General features: G+C 44.7%; 1 protein-coding gene and 1 long non-coding RNA gene across 6 annotated transcripts in view; both read right to left on the reverse strand.

Annotated features, from left to right (window-relative positions):
* Positions 1-22,637, reverse strand: part of GRM8 (glutamate metabotropic receptor 8) — a 765,850-nt gene extending 743,213 nt beyond the window's left edge. For 3 of the 5 annotated variants that reach the window (XM_045495499.1, XM_045495500.1, XM_045495504.1), the window contains exons 1-2: positions 21,652-22,109; positions 11,363-12,187 (exon numbers count right to left, since the gene is read on the reverse strand). In XM_045495499.1, coding sequence (XP_045351455.1) covers positions 11,363-11,872 — 510 coding nt within the window. In that variant the 5' untranslated portion in view covers positions 11,873-12,187; positions 21,652-22,109. Of the gene's footprint in view, positions 1-11,362; positions 12,188-20,979; positions 21,326-21,651; positions 22,110-22,494 lie in introns of those variants that run through there. The other 2 variants (XM_045495503.1, XM_045495502.1) reach the window with 2 other exon arrangements.
* Positions 1,554-3,662, reverse strand: LOC123606805. The gene is made up of 2 exons (XR_006716505.1): positions 3,419-3,662; positions 1,554-2,764 (listed from the first exon to the last, which is right to left on the reverse strand). It is a non-coding gene; the product is annotated as an uncharacterized LOC123606805 (long non-coding RNA).
* Positions 22,638-25,173: the final 2,536 nt, after the last annotated feature.

Raw genomic sequence — 25,173 nt, forward strand, 5'->3', positions numbered from 1 at the left:
CTGATGGTGGACATCAGTATCTTCCTCCTCATTATCATTATAGCAAACATTTATGGTGCTATTTTCCAAGCATCTTGCTTAGGACTCCATGCACTTTATCTTGTTTATCTTCATTTAAAAACTTATGAAGGAATTAGTATTAGTATCTAGTCTTTACAGATTGAGAGATTAACCAGCTTGCTTAAGGTAATACAGCTAATAAGCATTACATCAGAATTTGAACCCAGGCAATCTGACTTCAGAGCCTGACCTATTTTATATAATTCATATTAATCTGTTTTACTCAAGAGTGTCAGCACCACTAGATAAGCATATTATAATAATCTATAATGTGAATAGCCAGCCCCTTGTAATAAATATCTATAAGCCACAAATATCTGCACAACAAATCTGCATAAGTATGAAGTGCCATTTGCTTTATAAACAATATAAATTCAAACGTTCTCAGAGCGAAGATAATAAACTACTTTGAGAACTTTTACAGAATTGTCACAATGTAAATACTTAAAGTGTAAGAAATAGTACAAGCACTAATCAAAGCTAGAGTTTACTCTCAGTCTACCTGAAAGGAAGCAAAGGTGAGAAGCCGGAGCAAAAATACATCACCATCCTCACATCCCAAGGAAGCCCAGTGTGGCACTATGGGGGACACAGAGACAGACCCATGAATTCTCAGAAGCTGGACATAACCAATAGATCTGGGGCTATGTTACACCAAGGAACCCCGCCTCCCAAGCACAGAGGGAAGCCTAGGAGAGTCTTGGAAGGAAACTAATGACCAACGTGGAGAACACATGCCTATTAGCTTGCTGGGCCTAATGGAGTAAAGCAGCAGAGTTTGGCCTCATTCTGGAAACAGATAAAGGCGGCTTTGGATGATGCTATACCTGGACTCCTTCCCACCCCACCAGCCTGGTGCTCACCATGTACTTAAAATACACAAAGATTATGTGTATGTTTTATGTTAGGAAGAGTGCTTAGAGATAAGGAAAATCCCCAATTACAGCTAAAAGAGATGTCTCTGTCTTTTGCCAGAGAGTGTATTCTATCACTTAAATTGGTAAAAAGGCCATTTTTTTCCCACCATGGGGAAAGAAGGGCCTCTTGTGACCCTCTATTGATTAAGACTGCTGTGGAATGTTATTTGCAATCTCATTGCATAATGGGAATCAGGAGGTAGCTGTCATGGTTTCTGAAGACAAATTGCTGGTAGCTGAGACAAATCATAGTCTCTTTCTTCTTTTACTGTTCTCAATTCCCAGTTAATGTGTATCTTACAGTCTAAGTTTCTTAAATCAGTCTGTTCTACTGTCACAGGTAGTAAAAATGAGTAAAAGTGGTAATCTGAGTGACCCTGCTTTAGGAATCATGTTCAAGTGACCATTATGCTGATCATTACTCCTGAGCTATGCATTATTTAATAAGGAACACAACTTCCAAAAGGGCACACAATTAAAAGTGGATCCATATAGCAGCTGCTGTGATTATGACCAATATGAACAGAAATCCAACCAGGCATGAGTCAAAAGAAAAAAGTCTGCTGCCAGACAGAACATTGTTAAATCTCATTTTTGTTTTGTGTACTTTTACTTGCTAAGTCAGCCAGCAAGTGATTTATATGGAGCAGTGGTTCTCAAAGTGTGGTCTGCGAAACAGCGGCATCAGCATCACCGGGAACTGTTAGAAATGCAAAATCTTAGACCCCAACCCAGACCTACTGACTCAGAAATTCGAAAGGTGGGGCTCAGCAATCTGTATTTTAACAAGCTGTCTGGGTGATTTTGATGCATGCTAAAGTTTAAGAACTACTGGGCAGGAGCCAGGGGATAGCCTTTGGATTGTAAGTCTTCCCTAGGAAGGTACACCTTTGGTTGCAAAAAGTTATCTTGACAAGAGTCTAGGAAGAACCTGTTCTGAAACCAAATAAAACCACTGCCATCTTCAATTCTGCTATAAACCTAAAACTTCCTAAAAAAATAATGCCAATAATTGTTTTTAAACCACCACTGCAATAATTAGGTTGAATGGGTAGGTAGAAAGAAGAGCATAGGACTTTCCTTGTGTGTGTGTGTGTGTGTGTGTGTGTGTGTGTGTGTGTATCCTGACTTGCTCTAGAGAGGTTTACAGACAACTTCTTAAAAAATAAATAGCAGCCAGGGGAGGGGCAATGGAGGCCTGTGCACTGTTTGTTGGCTTGGCCTGAGGCACCGGGCTGGAGGGTGAGGGTGCAGCAGGGCCGGGACTCGGACACCACCTCCAGACGGGGCCCAGGGGCGGCAAGGGGGCTGCCATGACACCAGGTGAAAATATCTTCCTGTTTGTGCCTAACTTCATCCGTGAGTGCTGCCGGTGGCTCCAGATCAAACAGGAGGGCAAGGTGCCTTGGGCAGCCTTCCTGATTCCACCCTGTCTGCCCTATCCATCCCAAGGCTATGCAGGATTGCCTTAGCCATCGTTTCTTTCTACTTAATGCCCTGCTGTCCCCTCACGACCTCCTCCTTCTACTCACTCAGCGGACTTCTGGATGATTTCCACAGACACGCTTCTCGAACCCTTAATCAAGCCTCATGCCTGCTCTGTTTATCCCTTGTGCTGGAAATGAGCTCTTCTACTGCTCCCTCCACCTGTTCAATTTCTCCAAGGGACCTTGAGTTGGCTCTGTGGGTTTTTCCAAGTGGGCCTCTGGATCACCGCCCCTATAGCTGTGCTCAAGTCTCTTATCAGTGTTGTCCATCTAGTCACAGCCGCACACAACATGGCTGGCCTAGACACAGGGAATGGTGACAGGAAGAAGTGACCTGGAAACCTCCAACCCCTGACTGCCCACCTACTCTGGAAGTCTCACTGTGCCCACACAGCTCCCCTCTCCCTCCTGCGAGGTCCCAGGCTCCCTTCTTCCTACGGTGTTGTCCAGCCTGCTAGAAGGGTCAGCCTCTTTGGTGATGTCATGTTCTCCAAAATCCTGAGGACTGGTCCCACCCTTGGGATTCCCAAGGACCTGGACTTCAAATCAATAAGGATGCTCAGGAGACCTCACCCATATAGGCAGTGCTCCTGAGACACCAAGAGGCCTAAGGACCCGACATGGTGGCACCTGCTGACTTAGCCCTGGGGTCTGGCTTGGCCTGAGGCTTTAGGGACAGTTGAGTGAGGGAGATGGGGTAGGGGCCAGGTTTCTCAAAAGTCAGGGAATCACACCTGGGTGGCTCAGTCAGTTAAGCATCTGACTCTTGATTTCGGCTTAGGTCATGATCCCAGGGTTGTGAGATCCCACCCAGCATCCAGCTCTGCGCTGTGTGGAGCCTGCTTGAGATTCCCTCTCTCCTTCTCTCTCTGTCCCTCCCCTGCTTGTGCTCTATCTCTGTCTCAAAGATAAATAAATAAATATTAAAAAAAAAAAAAAGGCAGGGTATCAGACCTGTGTCCCTGGTGCCACAGTCAGGAAAGAAGAGGCCCTGTAGATCCTTTCCCATCCCGGTCTCCTGTATCCGTCTATCCTGGCTCTGAATACCTAGACAATAAGGGTGGGGAGAGAGGGGGTGGGACAGGGGCTTCATTCTCCAAGACTTGGTTTCCTTTGATACTCTCAGACCAGGGCCTGGGTTGAGGGGGAGCTTGGAGAAAAAGAAAGATTTATCTGGATGCTTCTCTCCTAGTTGTTAACTGACTGGCTTTGTCCTATCATTCCATGGTGACCTCACAGAGGGGCCCTCCCTGCCACCCAAGCTCATGCCCTGTTTTGCCCACCTCCTTTATTTTCTTTATGACATGGTCACTCTCTGTCTACATTTATTTGTACACCTCATATTTTCTACACCCACCAGAATGTAAACTCCCATGAGGACATAGATTTTTCTCGCTCCTTCTCTAGCCCCACAGTGAAGATTAACCTTAACCTGGCCTATCATAGCCGCTCAACAAATATTCATGAGCAGAATGAATAGATAGATAGATAGATAGATAGATAGAGAGAGAGAGAGAGAGACAGCATCCAGTCACAAGCCATTCTCTTAGAAAGATTCCTCACTATTTTCAAAACCTCATTATTTAAAATACTCAAAATTTAGGCATTAATCACTAAGCAAGCTCTTAAGATATCTTCAGAATTCACTGTAGGATTTCAGACCCTACACAGCTAGAAAAAAGGAAAGTAAGATTAACTTAAATTCACCAAGTTTAAAATCTGCTCCACCCAACAAGAGTCATCATACTCCTTCAGCATTTCAAGCACATGACCCCCTACACTGACTCTCTTATTTTTTTTTTGAGAATGAATCAAAGCTATTTTTTTTTTTTTTTTTAACGTTTATTTATTTTTGAGACAGAGAGAGACAGAGCATGAACAGGGGAGGGGCAGAGAGAGAGAGAGACACAGAATCCGAAACAGGCTCTGGGCTCTGAGCTGTCAGCACAGAGCCTGACGCGGGGCTCGAACTCACGGACCGTGAGATCATGACCTGAGCCGAAGTCAGACGCTTAACCGACCGAGCCACCCAGGCGCCCCCTGACTCTCTTACTTAATGTCATCAACAGCCACAGTCTGTGATGTGTGCCTGTGAGTCTGTCTTATAGCAAGGTGTTTTGGTAATTTATTAATTCAGCCCCTTTGTTGTTCCATAAAGGGGCCCTATGGTTCCAAAATTCACTTGACCTGTTGTGTTGAGATGAGCCTCTAGTACTGTTTTAACTTTTTTTCAAATGTCAAATAATCTTAAGAAATCAAAGGGAAGTAACCTATCACTAAGGGATTTTTTAAATAAATTATGGTCTATTCATATAATCAAAACCCAAGCAGCTGTTAAAAAAAAAAGGGGGGGTTCCTAGTTCTCAATCCTACACAAGTATTAGAATCACCTAGCAGTTATTTAAAGTATACCAATGCCAGGGCCCCACCCCAAGTTCACTGGTCTCGGATAGAGTGTGAGCATCCTTTTTTTTTTTTTTTTTAAGCTATCCAGATAATGCTAATGTGCAGCCACGGTTGAAAATTACTGACACAGAACTATATTAACAAAATGGAAATGTCTCCCAGATTATTATTCCATGAAAAAAGTCATAAGACATATATCTTTTAATAAAATTATGTGTCTGTGTATATAATTTTACTAATAGATATGGGTTTAGATGTGATCTCCTTCCATTTTACACTATTTACTTATCCATTGCTTAAACTTTTCAAAATGAGAATGTGCTAATGTCTTTTGCTTATTAAATTTTTAATTTTAAAAAACTGTTTAGGGAAAATGTGGATTTGTAGGAATATGAGGAAGCACATGAAAATAGTAACTCCCAAAATATACTATGTCTCCTACTTTCCGCACTGCTTCCTCCTTCTGTTCCTTTCTCTCGAAGAGTATAAAAAACAAATAAAATTCCATTTCTGTCCTATCTACCCAACACAGATTATTTCCAATGTTTGGGCCTGGGGTGAGGGAGAGAGTATAGATGGAGGAGGTAGAGAGATACAGTTCATGCATTCATTCATTCATTCATTCATTCAGCAAACATTTATTGATTCCCATACAGGTCCATGCTAGGTGCTGGAAATATAGCAACAAACAAGAGATCCATGCCTTCATATATATCATAGATATATCCTGCCCTACTGGAGCTTTGTTACACGTAAACAAGGAAACTTAATCTAGTCAAGAGAAGTGAGAAAAGACTTCCCAAAGTAGATGTAGACCTTCATCCTGGAGTTAATGGTAGCCATTAAGGGGTTTTAAGAAGGGAACTGATATTACCAAGTCTGTATTACATTTATATTTATAAATATTTATTATCTGACTCCAAGTTGAAGTGCCAGTGACCAGGGGCAATGCTCACTTCCCCCAACACTCTCACTTAGAGCCACTATAAGAGAGAGTACCCATCATCTCTCATTTGAGGTGAGTGGGCTCCTTACAAAGTTAAATTAGAGCTTCCTACAGTAGCAAAGGATTGGCTTAAAGAGTTCATCTTTCAATTTATTTGCCATCAAGTAATATTTAACATGAAATGTTACCTCCTGCTGAGTTTACTGATTGGGCACATATATCTGTCCATCTAACTAAGATGAGCCCAACTATGGCAGATTTATTTCGTCTGAGTTTACAGTTAATAAAGTCCATTGTATGCAATAAAAAAAACTTGCAAAATGCTTGTCTTTATGGAAGTGGTTGCTACCATTCATAGAGTCTCTTGGAAGAAAACACCTTTGTAAACAGAGCAAGGTAGGTGAAGACTCCCAGGGCAATGGGATATTTCACTGCACTTCATTTACTTAACATTAAAGTCAGTTTTAGCCATTTATAACCAGAACACTTGCACATGGAAAGAAATTATCCCACCCACAAGAGGATTTCTATTTAAGTCTCATTTTATTGCTTTGGGAAGTAGATACTAAAGACTACTTAACTATCCTTCAAGAGTAGAAAGTTCATTCTCTAGGTAAAGTTAACTAGAAAAACAAAAGGAAGAGAAATTGTATCTAACATTGTCCTTTTATTACCCAGCTGCATCTACATGGACATTAATGTGAATGGTTACCTCCAAGCATCGATGTTATTTTTAACTTAGAATGTTCAATCTTTGCTCAAAGTAAGTATATGATTAGTGTTTTGAGGAACAGAATTGCTCTAATTTAAAGGCAAAGGCTGGAAAATGTTCTAGAAAAGGGGGGAAATCTAAGCTCTTTATAAAACATATGAAAATTCCTCAAAATTGCTTTTTAAAAAATAATTTAAATTATGGGCGTCTCAGTCAACATTCCCAAAAGGCCCCCTAATTCTTTTTTAATTCTTTCCAAACTACATAATCTCCGAGAGCCCGGCCCCTCTTTTCATCGGTGTCTCTGCAATACAAGAGCCACTAGGGTGGCATTTTCACCTCTAGATACATGGGGTGAAGCAGTTCTGGGTTTGCTATTCTGCAGTTACATGTCACATTATCCTAATTGATACTACTATTATCTAAAACCATTAACTTGCTGTAAGGATTAAACAATCACTGAAGTGACCACTCTGCCCCCATATTAACCCATATATGACATGTGTGTGTTTTAAGGCACAGCAGTGCTTCTAAAAAGTTCAGATCATTGAAGTCTTCATCTGTGGCTATCAAACTTGTTTTCACTCCCAACACACCTAAGAAATGTGAAACGCTTCAATCCGTAGAAATGATCCTGGGGGTGAAGGGGAGGTTATACTCACACACTGGGTCCTGTCATTTGAGAAGCCTCTGAGTTGGTTTTGATAAGTCAACACACCCCGAGAGGGCAATAAGGAGAGAGAGCCGTGTAAACCTCACCTCAGGAGGATGAAAATCACTGGTTTGGCAGAGCATTCATTGTCCTGTGGGCAGAGACCACAGGACAGCTTCTAGCTCCAGCCTCCTGTCCAACTCGCCTCTGAAGTTAAGAAGGCTCTTTTTTTCATTAGTCTCTGGGTTTTGGTAGGAAGAGAAGCAAAAATAGAACAACATCTCTTCCCTTTAGAAAGGAGTAGGGCCAGCTGTGCTCCTGGGCAAAGGAGGTGGCCACCCACGAGGTATAGTCTCTGGTGGAGGAGCTAAATGAACCTCTCCAACAGTTGCCTGAACCCCCTTCACAAAGACAATTTATCTCATCCCGCTGTTAGCGATCCTGCGGAAAATAGAATCTTCCTGGCTTAAACACAGACATACTATATGCAGATGACTGATGATACATAGCTCCTTTCTTGCAACCAGGCTTTGATTAGAACGTAGAAGGATACAGGGTACAGGAGAAGCTGCCACAGGAGGAGCAAGGCTGAAGAGGGAGATGCCTGGAGGCCTTTGTCTCCCACCTGACTTAGCCCGGGCAGATACAGCAGGTGAAGACAAGGCTATTCCAGAGTTGTCCAAAAAAAAAGACAACTAATACATCTGGATATTACTTCCACTTTTAGCACAAGTATTTTCTATACAATTTTAAAACAGGTTCTGGCTGCACTCTAAAACCTTCAACTAATGTTTATTGTTAAACAGGACAGTGAGTGAATTCATTAATTAAGGCCTTTGCATCCTTATCATCACTTTTGTTTGTGTGTTTTCAAACCATGATGCTCTACCTCTTTTTAACTCCATTAATCTAGGAATAAGTGGCAATATATTGATATCTGTACATCTTTTTAGATTCTGTGGGTCTTACGCTGTCCTGAAGCAGCCCAAGAGCCATAAAACTGTCCCAAATGTTCACTTTTATTCAAGTCATAGCATTTGGCTTAATCACACTATTATTTTTCAAAAAGAAATTGTAAGCCAATCTCCAATGCATTAATTTGTTAACCATTCCTTTGCTAACTATTCTAACATTTCATGGCAGTCCCAACATACGTGTTTAAACAGAATACATTCACACATAAAGTGAGACATTTTCTATTCCAACGACTTCATCATTTCATGATTAATATCAGTGTAGAGTGCTGACTGGAAGTCTCACATAAATCATCAAAGCAAATTAAAGTAGCAAAACAATATAAGTTACAATTATCAAGTTCCCATTCATGTGGTTCTAGGTTCAGCTGGAAGATAAGCTAAGTACCTACATTCTGTCACTTACTTTTGAAAGATACAATTTTTAGGCCCCAGTAATTTGATTGATAAATACATTTGCTTCCACATAATAAATGCTCACTCTGTGCCAGTGTACTCATTTTAGTTATGATACTTACCATAGCTAACACCCCTCGTGGCTAAAAGTCACCCACTCCCTAGGATTTGGTCAAGGGTGGCAAGAACAGTCCTCTATTGTGCTGACCACTATCTTAAGAGTTGACCTGGAGTACTGGACTCTGCCCAAGGAATCAATGGTAATTCTCCCACCTGGTCAAATAAAGTCCCTCCGGAATTATTCAAGACAGTAAGGAAAGAATTGGCCAGCCAATGAAGAAGAATGGAGCAGAGGGAAGTTAGGTTGAGACCGCATAAAAACAAAACCTTCAGATGGTCTGAAGGTCCCTTTGGCAGCTCAAGGAGGCAAAGGACATGGGTACCGGTGGAACCCTTCACCTGTATTTTCTCATTAAATCCATCCCAAAACCTAACACGATGTTACTATCCCCATTTTATAGATAAGCTGATTCTATAGTAAAATTAATGTTCACAATCTTTAGAAGGTTCAAATAAGCAATTATCACCAATACCCCACTTCTCAAATCCTTGTCTACTTTTGGCTGGCCACCAGACTATAGGAAGGAGACAGGATTCATAGGAATTATGATGGGATTGCTGGGAACCAGAATTTAGTATATAAGGGGAGGGTAACAGAAGGCAGGGAAAAGATGCTCATGAAGGTTTCCCTCTTCTCAAAAAGTGGGTGTTGTTAAGGAAATAGAGAGTGAGAGAGAAAAAAAGAGAAAGAAAGAAAGAGAGAGAGAGAAGCCAAGAAAAAGACTCTTAACTATAGCAAACAAACTGATGGCTACCAGAGGGTGGAGGGAGGTTGAAATTGGTGATGGGGATTTAAGAGTAGTACACTTATCATGATGAGCCCTGAGTAACATACAGAATTGTTGAATCTCTATACTTTACCCGTGAAACTAATATAACACTATATATTAACTATACTGGGATTAAAATTTAAAACTTCTAAAAACTAAACAAAATAAAACAAAATACAAAATAAAAACAAAACAAAATAATATAACAAACGTAACATCATAACATAACATAACATAATGTAACATGTGGGTGTTGTTGAGCCACAACTGCTGAGTTAAGAACAGAAAAAAGATGCTTAGGAGCAACTGGGAAGACAAATCAAATTAGAAAGGAAAAAGATGCTGGGAAAGTAGCTAAAACTGGATACCATCACAGAGCACAAAATGGCATGCAGCTCAGATTTGAGACTTTGAGGAGAAATTCTAGATCCCCGGATGTGGTGAGAAATCTGGAAAATCCTGTACAGGCAAGGGGTCAGCTAGCCCAAGAGAAATTATTCTAGAAATGACAAATTCGAGCACCTTTGGCTGCCTATTTTAATCTTGTGTCCTTATCATTGCCAAAAGGCTCTTCCCAATGTCCTTCGAAATGTCTCCAGCATTCCTTGAAGCCTGGTTTGTGCCTCTTCAATACTCCTTAGACACAGAGAGCTTCTGCTCAGCATCCTCATTTCAGAAAATTTCATCAGCCTGAAAATGGTCATTAGGCTGCCTCTTAGCATTCTGTCTTCTAAACTAAAGTGATTCATACAAAAGCTGGACGGCCACTTAGGGGGAGGTTACAAAGAAGATTCCAGCCTACAAAGTGAACCAGACTAGATGGTCCCCCAAGATATTTCCCAAACCAAGAGCTTTCGATTCAATTCCTGTCATCTTTTTTGTGAAGTAAGTTTTCCATCAATTTGTTCATTTTTGTCACTGTATCAGTCACCTGTCCAATTTCTCCATATTCTTTTAATATCTTTAAATATAATATGCACAGGAACAGTTTCTCACAATATAAAACAAAGCCTCATTAATTCAGAATAAGTTGGAAAAGTCATGTCCCACTAAGAAACCAGTAAAAAGTATTTTCAATTCAAACAACTGTCTCCTATAGAACACTACATAATAGATATTGATAAACAAAATGATAAAGTTAATGAAAGATGGTGAGTTACAACAACTTTATTTTTATGGCACTTTATACTTTTCAAAGTATTATTCCATCTTATTTTGCCAATTTTACTCAGTATATAAATGCAATTTATAGGTAATAGATCATCAAACCTATATCAGAAAGGCTTGAATTATTCTGCTAAACTTGAACTTTTAACTCAATATGAATTATATATAATTATTCCAAGTCTGCATCAGAGCAGTCTGAATTAATGAGGTTCTGCTCTATTGTAGCTATTATAAACCTGACAATTTTATGGCCATCTTATATCCCAGGGTGTCATTTCCATCCACACATTAGTAATAAATACTGTTTCTTCATACAGGAACTCTTGTCATAACAGAGCATTCCACTTTAAAGAAGCTTCACCAAGTAAATTATCTTATATCTCAAACACCATAGAAATGTTTTACATGAAAAATGTGCTAAGATTTCATTATACTCTCTAAAAATACTTGCTTTGACTTAAAATGAGAATCAATAAGGAGGATATCCCAAGATGTTAAGGACTCAACATGTCACAGAAATTATCACCTGTTTGTTCAGGGAGGAAAAAAGACTCATAATTAATCCAATTAAGTAATGGAGCTAAATCAACACATGTATAAACCCAGACACAGAACCCTCTAGTTGAGTAACCTGGTGACCCTGAGAGGGTCTATGAGCATCTTCACCATGTTCACGTTCTTCTTACACCTGTGGTTGGAGCCAGAACAGTTTATTGTCTTGTCACAATGATCAGAAAGACAATGCCTTCACCTACCTTAAAAAGTCTTAAAATGTTAGCAACCATGATGGACACGGAGCTTGCTGCAGCACCTATGACACCAGAAATCTTGTCAGGCTTGGTGAAAATGGGTGGATCTCCATTAGCACACTTCACGTCGGAAGCGTCTTTCTCTATCAATGCCTGCACGAATGTTAATGACTGCTCCAAAGCATACGTGTCCCTGGAGCACGTGTCAAGGATCCGGACACCCAGAGTAATATTGGAGAGGAGATCAGGGTCCTTATTAATCTGGTCGATTGCATAAAGCATGGCCTCCAGTCTGTGGATCCCCTTTTCCTTCTTCAGCTCCCCACAAGGTACCCCTCTCTCTCCCTTTGCGTGGACAGGGAAGAGACCCCCCAAAATGATGTCCCCATCCACTCGTATGGAATGGGCATACTCCTGGCTGTGAGTTCTTTGCATCATTGTGAGGATCCAGTAGAACTTGGCCGTCAGGAGGAAGAAACAAGGGCAAGAGGCTGATCGCTTTCCCTCGCATACCATTTTCTCCACAGGTGGTGTTGCAACCCAAGACCCAGAGTTTATTCTTGCCACAGAAGAAGGGGCACCACCAGAGGCTGCACCTTCTGGAGGCTACCATCAGGGCCCATGGGGGAAAAGGCTCTGTGGGTTTCAGCAAGTTTTCTTGATTTCAATGTCACAGTGAATTTCCATCAGACCCCTAAGGTTCAATTTTATTTCCATATAAAGTCAACTTGCCTGGAATGGTGCAAAAATTAGAATAACAGCTGAGGTTCTGAAGGTGGGATGAGGTCAACAATTCACGTCCTTGAAGTCAGCCCTGTAGCAGAATTATTCCTGGGGGGCAGGGGGAGGGAAAAACAGGGTTCAGTTCAACGGGTCTACATTTTTCATATTTTTAAGTTCTGTTTACACCAACCTCTTTTTTTGTTTGTTGTTTCATTTCCCCTATTCAGTGAGAAACTAATTTTTTTTTGTCCCCCTATGATTCTGAACACCTGGCTGCACTGCATCTAAACAGAGAGATTGATGACACTTTTGGAGCAAGGGAAACAGAAAAGTATCAGAAACTAGGTTGATTCTCCCAAGCCAGAAAGTATTTTTATTTACCATTTTATTTCAATAAATCCAATTTCCATGAGGGTAAAAATCCTGTGATTGATGGCACTATTTCTTTTCAAATCTGCTTTTACTTTTTACAGCTGTCTGAATTTAGCATTTAAATATTGTCCACAAAATCATAATGAAAGTTTATTTTCTGTGATGTATTCAACAAGCCAGTCATCTGTTAATTTCGTTTTTTTGGTGCCTCAGATTGCCCAATGGGAAAAAGTGATTACTCAAACACAAAAGAAAAGAAAGAAAGAAATCCACCCGAGGAGTCCAAAATGTATAAGTTTTATAGCTTGTGAAAAGATTTAACATAGAACGTCAGCTATTTCATATAAATTATCTCATTGTTCTCTAATAACAAAACAAAGACTTGAAAATGAAATACATGGGGAGGGTTATGTGTGAAGATATTCCTATGAATTTGTTGGGGTGGAAACAATGGGTATGCTTATAGTTCTGAAGTAAACACTCTTTGATCCTAGAATCACTAGGAGCAAATCAGAGCTGGAGATCAATTGAAGAGCTTCTTAATTTTGTCTGACTCAGTGGGGAAAACAGTTATTTCATCAAGATTAGAAATAACCTAAAGTGAAAACATCTACCAGCAAATCTATAGAAAAAGTTTGTTCTAGGACCTTCAATCCTAAAGAATTCCACGAGATTCTTTCAAAGGACTTTTGAGGAGGTTTAACTGAAAGCAAAAACTGACTTAACATAAGGGAATCTGATATTTGAAACACACGTATAATTAAGAGAATAAACAACACTAACTTGTTTTGGCAGGATGGTTAATTGAAGGCTCGTTTCTGATGTATATATGTTTGAAGCCTGAAATTTGGACAACTCTCCTCTAACCTAGCCAACCAACATCTGGTTGTATTTTCCATTCACTTGTTTAATTTCCAGTTCATAAAATTTTCATTCCACACTCCCTGTCCCAAAGGAAAGTATACTGCCTCCCTAGAGGATAACTGAACATATGTCCAAAAGCTTTCAGAGAAAGCTGTACTTTTCTTCAATTTCAGATTAGAAAAGGGGGGTTCGTCATAGCCCACTGCCCTGGATTTCTGAGCATGTACGTGGAGTACACTCAGAAATACAGCCAATGGCCCATTCTGCTGATAGGGTTCTATTCTGCCTATGACAAGCATCCCCTGCCTCCTGGCACAGGCTAAGCCCTAGATTCCCTCTATCCTGCCCCAAAATACTTAGTCCTTTTCTGATTTTTCTCACCACTTGAATGATATTCCCTCATGCTCCATTCTCCTAGCAGCTGCTTCTCCCTCAGAAATTCTGTGATTTGACAATAGCCTGACCTCAGGCATTCCACAAAAGGAAACACTTAGAAAGTTAGCTTGACTTCCTGGATAAAACCATTTAAGTGAGGGACCATAAATTACATCAGCCACCCATTAAGAGACGTAGGATTATGTTTTACAGTTACACAAGGAAGACCCGTTGTAAGACAATAAAACCTCATTAACTCCGATCACTAATTCAGAGCTTGAGACCAAGTCCACATGGCTAGGCTGACCCTTAACGTACCCCTTCTGACAGAGCACAGAGTAAATGGATATGTGAAGGATAAATGTTTAAAGGGAAAAAGAAGGGGAAGGGCACCTGTTGTTCTCCAAAGACCAGCCTTTCTTCATTACACCAAGCCACTCCTAAGTACTTAAGAGAATAAACGGTTTTCAATTACACAAACATAAAAACAGTCCATCTGTTAATTACAAATCATCCTTCCCTGCTCCTGTGGCATTAACCCAGTTCCACTGGCTGTACAGTCCTGGAATTAATAAAATCGAGTTTCTTATAAAAGTATTTGTGTTTGTAATAATTTCTAGTCTTTTCAGCATCTCATCAGTCTGTTTAGAGATATAAGTTAAGGAGAGGTTGAGGATGAGCAGCAGTGAGGCAAGAATTCATTTTATTTAGTGGATGAATGCACTTACATGGAAAACAAGAGGTTCCATCTTGGTTATTATTTATTGGACAGCTCACTTGAATTTTTGCTTAAGTTCCCTCCTCTGCAGCATAGAATTATTAGTACAAGACCTCTCTAAAGCTTGGCTTTCTTGTCTGTAAGGGGATGACAGAACCTGTCACGCAGCACACACAGAAGACACAGTACCTGGCACAGGGTACGTGCTCAGTAAACAGGAGTTGTCATTGCTGATTTAGTCTGTAACTCATTTTCCACAATGCAGAGCAACTTTTTCTATATTTGCCTAGTTGGTGAGGTTTCTACTGAATTTTGTCACTTTAAAATTAAAATCAGAACTACTTACAAAATACTGAAATATTGCAGTTATATCAAAATCTGATATGTTGTCATAAAAATCAGACTCTCGACAGCTGAAAAGGTTTAGTTTCCCTTTTAAATTCTAAGGAAAAAATCTATTTCAAAGTTTGTGGAAAACCACATAAATTCAGTTTCATTGTATAATCTTACATTGCCTAATCTTACTCTTATGCAATTCTTGTGAGCTTCAATCTAAACTCATCCTACTTGGGCTCCATGAGTTTTAAAGAAATAATGACCTTTTTGTACTATAAAACTAAATAGTTCTACTTCATGCTTTGTGCTAGATTTAGAATAAAACAGTTTTTCTCTCAAACGGACCTTCCTCTGGGAATGGGTACAAACTTCACCTGGGCTGACGGACTTCTTCAAGGAGGTGTGAGGTCTGCAATCCTGAAATCAACCTCTGAGGGGAGCAGATGCCTTGCACTATTTCTGAGCCCACAAGAAGGGCTTCAAGATCTTTGAGAAGGCTGAACCATTAACCCCCGAAGCCCTTTCTGTTCACTCCCTTCCAGCCAGTCTTAAGGAACACCATCATACATCATTAGCACTTCACCAAAAGTCCCTGCTGGCCCAGGGAGAAGACCTCTGGCTGGAACTTGAGTCTATGACTACCTAAGAGTGCTCTGTTTCCTGAAAGGCCAGCAGTAAGGACAGCTCCTCAAGGGCCAGGACCCTGAATTCTGCTTCTCTTTATTGTCTACACACCTTCTCTTCTACCAAAGTCCCAAGTGTGTAACACAGTGGCTCATGAATTTTCATACACCCATCGTTAGCTCTGGTAGAAATGAGAAAAGAAAGGTTGAGTATGACCCAAAGCCCTGAGCTAGTAAATGGCACCACAGTCAAAATCCTCAGGCCCCCAGGACGGGTCCTGTCCTTCAGAAAGCCCTCAGTGCTGCAGAGACTGGCTGTGAAAGCACCGGTGAGGATGAAGGTGCTTCCCCTCCACTGAAAGCTTACAGAAATGTGTAGATCTTCAACAGGTAGCCCTTGAAGAAAAATAATGTGCTAATTAGGAGGAGACAATCTGGGGGCATTTTCAGGGCAGGGTGATTTCCAAATCTCTCAAAGGGTTGAGAATATCAAGTATAGTTTGTCCAAACCTCTGCTTCCAACCAGGGTTCCTGGCGAGCCTGACGCCAGGGTGAGAACAAACCCACCCTCCCACATGGGACCCATCAGGTCTGTCAGCACGTCCTCCTCCAGCACTTGGCAAGTGCTTTTAAGACACGGTATGGTAAAATCCTCACTGAGGAATATCATTAGCCAAGAATTGTGATTTTTTTACTCCTAAAAAGGCCAAACAGCATCCCTATGCTGGATTCCATTCAGCTCTTTAACAAAAAGGTTAAGCTGAATATTGTCATCAACTCAAAATGGCAAATCTAGCAGTTTCAGTTGAAACTGCCCACACTTGCAAGCTCTCTTAGGTTGCTTTAGAAAATGCATCACATTTGTCTATCGTCTCCCATGCTACGGCATGTGTGTGTGGCCCTGGAATCTTGGGGGTGCCCCAGAGCACGGATGGGCCAGGCAGAGCCCTCCCCTGGCAACAGAGGCCTGGAATTGGATCGTTGTTTGACGGTCACCGGCTGGCGACACTGAATATGTCACTTCACCTCTGTGTGCTTCCATTTCCTCATCTGTGAAATGAGTGAGATGGACCATGTGATCTCTAAGGTATCTTCCAGCTTCCCGTTCTGAGATTCTATTATTTAATAATAAGGGAATGAGATTACGCTCAAACACCAGAGCAAGGCTTTGCCAGCTGAACACAATAACTGATTTTGTTTGCAAGCTGAGTGACTTTTTCCCATCAGTGAGAGAGGGTTGTGAAAGCTCTTCTGTACAAGCAAGCCCCATATTAAGAAAATCTGATACATGAGCAGCTCAACTTACTAAACAGATAAATTAGAAGGTGATTATTTGCATTACAAAAGAATTCACCACAGGTTTCCCTTAAATAGCTAAATCCCCCATGCATTTAAAATGCAATCTGATTTAGCAGAATTCAATTTGTGCAGGTTTTTTCAATAACACAGCTATCGCATAAAAAGACCACAGTTAAACTAATGAGAAGCCACTTTTATAGTATGTATCTTATAAGAAGAGGGAAAGGGAGCGAAACCAACACTTATGGAATGCCCACAGTACACCTGGAGCCTCACACACATGATCTCATTTCCTTCACAAAATACACCTGTAAGACTGGTATCACGGCCCCCATTTGGGATATGAGGAACCTAAAAACAGAAAGATTATATGAATGTGTCCAAAATCTTGGGCCAGAATTCAAGTGCAGAACTGCTGCTATGTTCTTTCCCTTACTTCATGCCCCTTGGGTTCAGGAGACCATGATGGATATTGTGGACATGAGAGTGGTATCCTGGGGTCCAAGAGGTCCCTGATTCTAATCCCTCTCCCCCTGTACTTGCTATATGGCATTGGGCAAGTCACTTAACCTGGGACTAGTTTGTTTCTAAACTGAGGAATGATTCCCGGCCACCTCCCAAGACTGTGAAGTCAAATGACATAGTAATGTACATAAAAGTATTTCATAAACTGCCAAGTGCCATTAAGAATGTACATGGATACTATTAGTTGAACAATCAGTCCTAGAACTTAAATATTTTACTTGTGTTTTATGTTAGAAGACCTGGAAAACCACTTTGCCATCACACTCAGAGCTGGCCAGACCCTAAGAAGTCATGTGTCTAAGGAGTCAAAGGAGACCAAAGGAAAACTGGAAAGACCCAAGAGGGAAAGTCAATGGAAGTGCAATATCTGACCTAGAGAACTGAAGGTCGTGGACACTTGAAGCATCAAAAGGGCTATTCTGAAGGAAGTGGTGACAAGATATTCTTCAGCAGTGAAAAGAGGACAATAGGAAACCTTCCTAAGTTGTATACAGGATATAATGCCCAGCTTCTAACATGAAAGTCATTATCACTGGAAAAGTTAGCCAAAAAACAGCCAGATTTCCATCTTTAGACATAGTCATGCCTGGAAAATGTGAAATTGGCAACACACGTGAATAATCTCCACATACTCTTCTTGGGCTCTCCTATATCTTCTCACTTGTGCTCACCTGTTCCTTCCTCTCCCAGACCTGTATCTCCTCCCTCCCTCAGGACTGATGTGTCCTACAGGTTACACTCTTAAGACCTGGTTCTCCCGTTACCTTGGCCCTCCCCAGGGAGTGAGTTGATTCATTAACAGGTATCAAAACCTAAAGATGCATTAGTGTCATCCCGCAACTGGAACATCTACATTTATAAGACAATTTCCAAGAGATCCATAATTTCTTTACCAAAGAAACATATCTAATAGTGGTTAAAATAGGTAATGTAACAAACCAAAGTCAGGAGTTATCATGAACCAGGAGCCTCTCAGCAGTGTCCCTCACATCACTCCATTAGCAGTACCTACCACTCAGAAGGCAGGTCCTGGGATAAGAATACATCATGCTCAAGGTTCTTAGTCAGTGAATTTATCACAACTTGTCAAAGCACCAAGTAGAAATGAAAATCAAAACATCTCTCTGAGCCAAGAAGAAAAAAGGAAGGAGGGAGAGGGGAAGGAAGGAAAAAAGGAAGAGGGGGGGATGGAAAGGAAAGGAAAAGGAAATCAAATCTAAATTCAATTCCTAGCAGACAGAAAACCTGTTCTTGTGATAGAAACAATGTGATCCAGCTGACTCTCTGTTCACATCTTCTCCTGGAACAACATGGCATGACTGTCCCTCCTGAGAAAACTACATGTGTGAGTCTGATGCTGTACAATCAGATTCTATCAAGAAAGCAGCAAGTTTCCTGAACCTTTGAAAGCTAGCCTATTCTGCAGGCATGGAGATGTGGCCAGGTTTTTGCTATGGGTTCAGTTAAAAGATAAATCCAAGCAGCATCTTCTTTTTAAGATACTGAGACAGAGCAACTCCACTTCCCAGATTAAAGTCCAAGGTCCTCTTTATGTTGGGCATTCTAACTACACGAGGAAGATGGTAAGAAAGAAACTTAGAAGGAAAAACATCATTGCTACCACTAGTGGTGAGCCAGAACCTGTGTGTACAGTGGGTATACTGTGCCTCATGCCTGAAGACAATGGAACATTGTTACACAAAGATTGGCACACAGTGTTGCCAAAATGAATGCCAGCCTGTTGTTTGCTGCATAAATACCAATTAAACGAGCCCCATAGCAGCTCCAACCTGCTCAGCTAACTTTGAAAAGAGTACAATCTCTCCACACCTCTAACTTTCTCTTGTACTCATTAGAGTTCAACTCTTCCTTTTATCTATTCCTTTTGTATTTAGATGTTTTTAGAATTATTCAAGTAGTCATAATTTGCAAAGGAAGCATGGTAGGGCAGAACTAGCCAGCACAAACCAAACAGAATAGGGCCTAAATAACAGCAAAGACCTGTGTTCTTAGCATCTTTTTTTTTTTTTTTATTCTGGGTAAATCTCCAAGAAAGCTGCTCCTGAGCTATTGCTTCCCATATTCCCGATTTAAAAGCAAGAAAGCTCTTTATCTCAGGTATGATGCAACCTGTAGTTGACTCTGAAATAGGAAAATGACATTTAAAACCCTTACTTCATTTTCCCTGATGGATAAGGCTTTTCTCTTCAAAATTATAAAACCACATATTTTCAAGAACCAAGCAATGAATTTCACACAGCTGATTCTGTCTCCTACAGAGATTTTTCAAGACATTATTCACAAGCAAGTGACCAAGGTAAAGTAAAGTGGTTTCTGTAGCCATTTGCAATTATTGACAAACAATTTCATAACGGAAAATGGAAATTACAGTCAAGTGCAATAAGCTGTTTATCCAAGATCTACCTGCCGGTGGCTCTTTTCTCTTTTTATTTTTTTTTTTTCTTTCCAGCAAAATACAAGCTATTATCATTTCAGAAACAAGCATTTCTACTGTTTATGATACTTCTTGTCAATATCTCCACCACCAACCCTGTTTTCCAGTTCTGGCTTTGTACTCAATCGCGGTAGTGGCCCAGATCGTACCGTCCTCCTGGGTGTCCAAGAGACTCCCATGCCATCAGGTCTGTGGGAAAGGATCACCCTCAAATGGCAAACAGGGCATTCCCTTCCCAAGCAGGACTAGCTTCGGGGACTGAGGGGTTTGGGCTACTGTAGCTGGCTGGTGGGCCTATTTTCACCCCCACCATCCCGGGAGCACAGACACTGTCTGACCCCAGGCCCTGCAGTTTGGGCCACTAGGGAAACAATTCTTCAGGGAAGCGTGGGGGTGCCGTCTTGCGCAATTGGGCAACTCTCACACCCCTCTGCATTTCATGTGCACCAAGGGAGCATGTCATACAGACGGGTTTTTTGTTTGCTTTTGGTTGTGTGTGTGTGTGTGTGTGTGATTCTGTTATATTTTCACCAACTGTACGAACCTCAAGGGATCTCTGAGCTGCTCGGCAGAGCAGATGGGCTCGCTACTGGCGTGGCTCAGAGGGTTCTCTACCTCCGACTCTGTCTCTACCTAGATCTCCGCCTGCAGCCACTCACCCCGCCCCCGCTCGCCACTTCCAGCTGCATCTTCCTCTTTCTTCTCAGTTCCTTAGGCTGTTGAACCCGGGCTCCCGGTAGAGCCCAGGGCCTTAGAAGTACCGGGTTTCTCTTGCCTTTCCCGCGCCGCCGGGGTATTCCGGCGCCGCCCCAGCCCCCGGGCGCGCCGGGGGGATCCAGCCTCCGCGCGCGGCTCGGCCGGGAGCGCCTCCCCCCACCCCACGCCCCACCTGGCTTGCCCCGAGCGCCCACGCCCGCGCGGGCCCGCGCGAAACTGGGGCCACGCTGGCTTCAGGTGCTTCGGAGGAGCTGTCGGGCGCATTTGCCTTCGCTTTTTAAACTCAAGATCCTAGAGACCATTCCTCCTTCACCGCCCCCCCCCCCCACAGGACAGGGAACTCCAGTGTTTTCCCAAAAGCCACAAAAGGGGGGCCGCGGAAATCCCAACCTCGTCGGGCTAACTCGGAGAACACGAAGTCAAGGCAGAAGTGCGGGGATGGAGGGGCTCTGGAGAACCCCAAACCACCCGGCTTCTCCCGCGACTCGCGTCTTCCCTAGATGATGGGTAGACATTCGTCCAGCCCCACTCTCAAGAAGGCGGGGGTTACCCCAACTCATCCCGGAAGCCTCTAACTTCGGAAACCCCTCCCGCCAGATTTGCAGAACGGAGGTACCTCGTCATCTCGGTGGGGCAAGTCCGGATTCCGCCAGGGCAGGTCCAGGAGGTCACCCAGGGCAGGCAATCCGAGGAAGAGCGCTTTAAAATCCTGCCGCCGCGCGCCCCAGCAGAGCACCCTAGACGCTCCTGCCCCCTAACCGACACCCTTCAGTCTCTCATTCGCCGACTAAACTTTTGGGGGATCACATCTGCAAGCCTTGGGAGTTCCCAGCTAAGCCTTCCTCTTTCCTGAACCTCTTCACTGGAATGTCATCATGGGCGGACTAGAGGGGTAGTAGCTGCCTGGTTCTTTGCAACGTAAAATCAACAGATACCCAATCAAGCTCCAATGCCCGGCCAGCCCCTCGCCCCCTGGTGCCCAGTCTCCCTCGCCCCCAGTTCCCGTCACCTCCGCCCGCCACTTCTCTCCCAGACTCCGGTGTGCAAGGCCATGTACTTGTGCCCAGGAAAAACAAATCGCCAAAGTGATCGGAGAAGAAACGGTGCACCTGGCTGGCGGTCCACTGAACGGTTTTAAAGGAGAAAACGGAAAGGGGAATAAAGCAGCGGGGATCTCCTCTTTCCGCCAGGACCATCTTTGGGGGGAGTTCGGGGGTGGGGGGCGTTTCTTCCCGTGGTTCGGCACTTGCTCCGCTTTTTCCTCTTTCTGCCGCTCGGCGCGTCTTACCCTGCTCCCCGCAGAGGGCGCGGTGAGGAAGCCCGCGGGGGGCCCGCAGCTCCATGTCAGCGCCGCCACCGCCGCCGCGTGAGGCAAGCACCGCGGCCGCACTTGTGGCTGGTCTCTGGGCTGAGGGGGCTGAGCTGGCCCGGCCGGCGCCAAGTGTCTTCCATGTGAATAACAAATACTCCCACCGGCGGCCGCGATTGGTCTGCGCCCGGCGCCTCCCGATCCTCCGCCCGCGGCCATTCACCCGGCGCGGCGCGGGGAGCCAAGGCCGGGATCGCGTCCGGGATCGCCAATCGCTTCGCGCCAACCAGTCACCTCCAGAAGCAGGAGGAGGAACCCCGAGGGGCGGGAGCCCCTGGAACTCGGTGCCTCCGAGCGGCCCCGGCGCGGGCAGGGAGAGGGACGCTCGGCCGACGGATTCCCCTCCGCGCTACATCACCTCAGCCCGCGGAGACGCCGGGACCAGAAATGTCAATAGTTCTCATAAAAAACCACCCCCACCCGCCCCGCCCCCAACAAAAAAAAGGGAGGACTCAAAGACGGGGTGGGGAGTGGCGGGGAGGGTGGAAGTGCGGGCGGATGGAAGGAGGAATATGGCTGTGAGGGAGCTGAGCAGCTCCGACTGCCTGGCGAGCCCGGACCCGCGCGGGAAGGCGCCGCACGACGGCCACGCGGAGCCTGGAGTCAGGACCGCGAGCCTGGGGTCCGCCTCGAGGAGCACAGCTCCGAAAAGGGTCACCGGGAAGAATACGTGGTCGATGGCGAGTGTCCCGCCACACGCTTTCTTTTCGGGGATGCTCAAAGTAAAGCCCGCCAGCCGCGCGGTTCCCCTGCAAAGTTTACCTCACGCGGCGCTGCCGTTCGGCCATTTGTCCTGCCCGCAGCTCCGGCGATCGTCTCCCCCACCCCCGCCCCCGAGGGTTTCGGGGGCCGCCTTCTACCGAGCCCCAGGAGCTCGAGCATGGACATAAGACGGTCCCGCTGCGGGCACTGCGCAGGAGGGGGGCGCGGGCGGTCACGGGGACCGTCGTGCTATGGAGCCGATTCTAGCAGCCGCAGATACGGGGCGGGAAACTCCTGAGGCGCCGCGCCGCGCGGCTCCTCGGCTTCTGAGGGGGAACCTCGGGATTCCCTTCGCCTCCAGCCGAGGGAAACCCGCGGGCTCTACGTGCACAGTCCGGCGGCCCTCCCCTGAGTTATCGCCCAGGCACCGCGCACCTGCCCGGGCGCGCGCGAGCGGGAGCCCCTGGCCGCCGGGCGCCGGGGGAGCGGCGGTCGGCGCCGCCTTGTGTTGGTGAGAAAGTTCCATCTAGAGGCGGCCGCGCGCCACTGCAGCCGACACCCCAGGCCGGGGCTCGCGCCCAGGCCGCCAGGTGAGCCTCTCCCCGCCGCCCAGCGGGCGGCGTGGCAACGCTCCGGGAAGGGAGAGCCGCCGGCGGGCGATAGGGAGGAAGGAGAAGGGGAGGACAGACCCGTGCGAGGCAGCCCCGCTTCCCCCGTTCGGCACCCCTGCAAGGAATTTCAACTTCCCCAGCGTAAGGAACTTCGTGAGCAACGCAAGTACCTTGCAGTATCCTGTTATGTTGCTTATCCTGTCCCGGCGTCTTTTCATTCTCACACCGACTCCGTGAGGTGATCCAGATAATTTATTAAGTCCACTCTACAGACGAAGAAGGGAGCCAAGGCTTAGAGACACAGCTGGAAAGTACTAGAGCCAGAAATCAAAGCCGCCTGGCTTCCAAACCCCACACACACTTCCTCCAGGGGGTTGTTGCTTTTCCCAAAACTTGCATTGGCGTGTGAAGTTTCCACTGAGGAGACAGCTGTCCCTCCCTGTTTCATAAAGCCACCCTCTTTGTGGCTTTATGAAAAGTCTACAGGTTTCCAGCTCAGAACTCTTTCCCCTTTCACTGCCTTCCCTTCCCGTCCCTCTCCCCATCTTCACATGAGGACGATGTGATTGTAGAACCATTATTTTATGATCACAAACACCTGGAGGGAAGAAGGCGGCCGTGGAGAAAGAAGGCTGGGTCCCCGTCCTCAACTTGCTATACAGGGAGCCTCAATTTACTATGAATGTATAGCACAGCCTTGAAGGGAGTGACCAGCAGGCTGTACGGCCTGGAGCAGAGGTGTTGGGAGAAGCCCTGATACAAAGATCAGATTAGGGGCTGGCTAGGCTCATCAGTCACATGTCGGCACATGAATCTGGGGAGACTTTCTTAGCAACAGGCAGGACTCCCTCCTTCTCTTCCAGAAGTGTGCCTTCTCAGCAGCCTGATTTCTGTAGTAGACAGGCCACCCCACACCAAACCGCAGACCAGTGATGTACGTCTTAGCAGTTATCACAGGTAACGCGGGTGTAGGAGTCTGTCTCTAAACCCTTTACTATGTGTGCGTTAATACACTTGGAAGATGGAGACATCAAGGAGCGGGCAGCGAGAGCAAGCCTAAAAATGTTCTGAGCCCACGGAGGGGCTGACCACACCATGATCTCCAGGGTCTGCTAAAGGCCGGCTGTGGGTCCAGCAGATTGTTGCGCCAGGGCAGGCAGGGAGGACAGCACCCTGGCACTCTGGCGGGCCCATTTCAGAAATGAGACGAGCACAGCTGGTTGTGGCTTTGGAGGCCTGGCAAGGCTAAGTGAGCTGCTCAGGGGAGAAATGCCTAATGAGCCTACTTTGCCCCTTTGCCTATTGATTGTCACCTGCGGAGAACTGCTGTCCTACAGGCACATCACTGCCTCTATTTTTTTAATAAGCACGACTAAGTTGCTTTTTTTATGTTTATCTATCTTGAGAGAGAGAGAGAGAGAGAGAAAGCATGAGCAGGGGACAGGGGCAGAAAGAGAAAGAGAGACAGAGAGAGAGAGACAGAGACAATCTTAACCAGGCTCCATGCTGTCAGCAGAGCCCCACTCGGAGCTCGATCTCACAAACCATGAGCTCATGACCTGAGCCTCTTCAAGTGTCAGTCACTTAACCAACTGAGTCACCCAGGTGCCCCTCGCTGCCTCTTATGATGCAGCCCTCTGAGAGATGAGCAGAATTGATCTCTCCTAGGGAACATTTGTTTTGCACCACATTTAATTCTTGAAACTCAGAATGGGACCATCATCCCAATTCTACATGGAATCTGATCAATAGACAACAGATCCATTGTACATCTTCCGGAGTGTTTTCAATGAGTTTATGTGGTGGCCCCAGAGCAAGTGACATAAGCTCATACACAGGTTATAATCTACCCAGACTGACAGCAGCATCAGGGCAGAGGAAGAGAGGGTATCTCCACGAGTCATTGGTCCCTGTCAGTTACATTCACACAAAAAAGGCACTAGATTGTGCAACCCCCATTCATCAAGCTCAAACCCCATGGCTCTGCTTGCCCTCTGCTGCAGCCTGTGTACGAGGAAAGTGTCTAAAGCCCGGGCAGTCCAGACGGCAGGTAATTCCAGAGTCATCCACCTGGTCTCTCCTTGGGCTATCACATAGGATATGAAATGTATCTTCAGAAGGTGTCTGA

This window comes from Leopardus geoffroyi, chromosome A2, assembly GCF_018350155.1.
Source record: "Leopardus geoffroyi isolate Oge1 chromosome A2, O.geoffroyi_Oge1_pat1.0, whole genome shotgun sequence".
Classification (NCBI taxonomy): Eukaryota; Metazoa; Chordata; class Mammalia; order Carnivora; family Felidae; genus Leopardus; species Leopardus geoffroyi.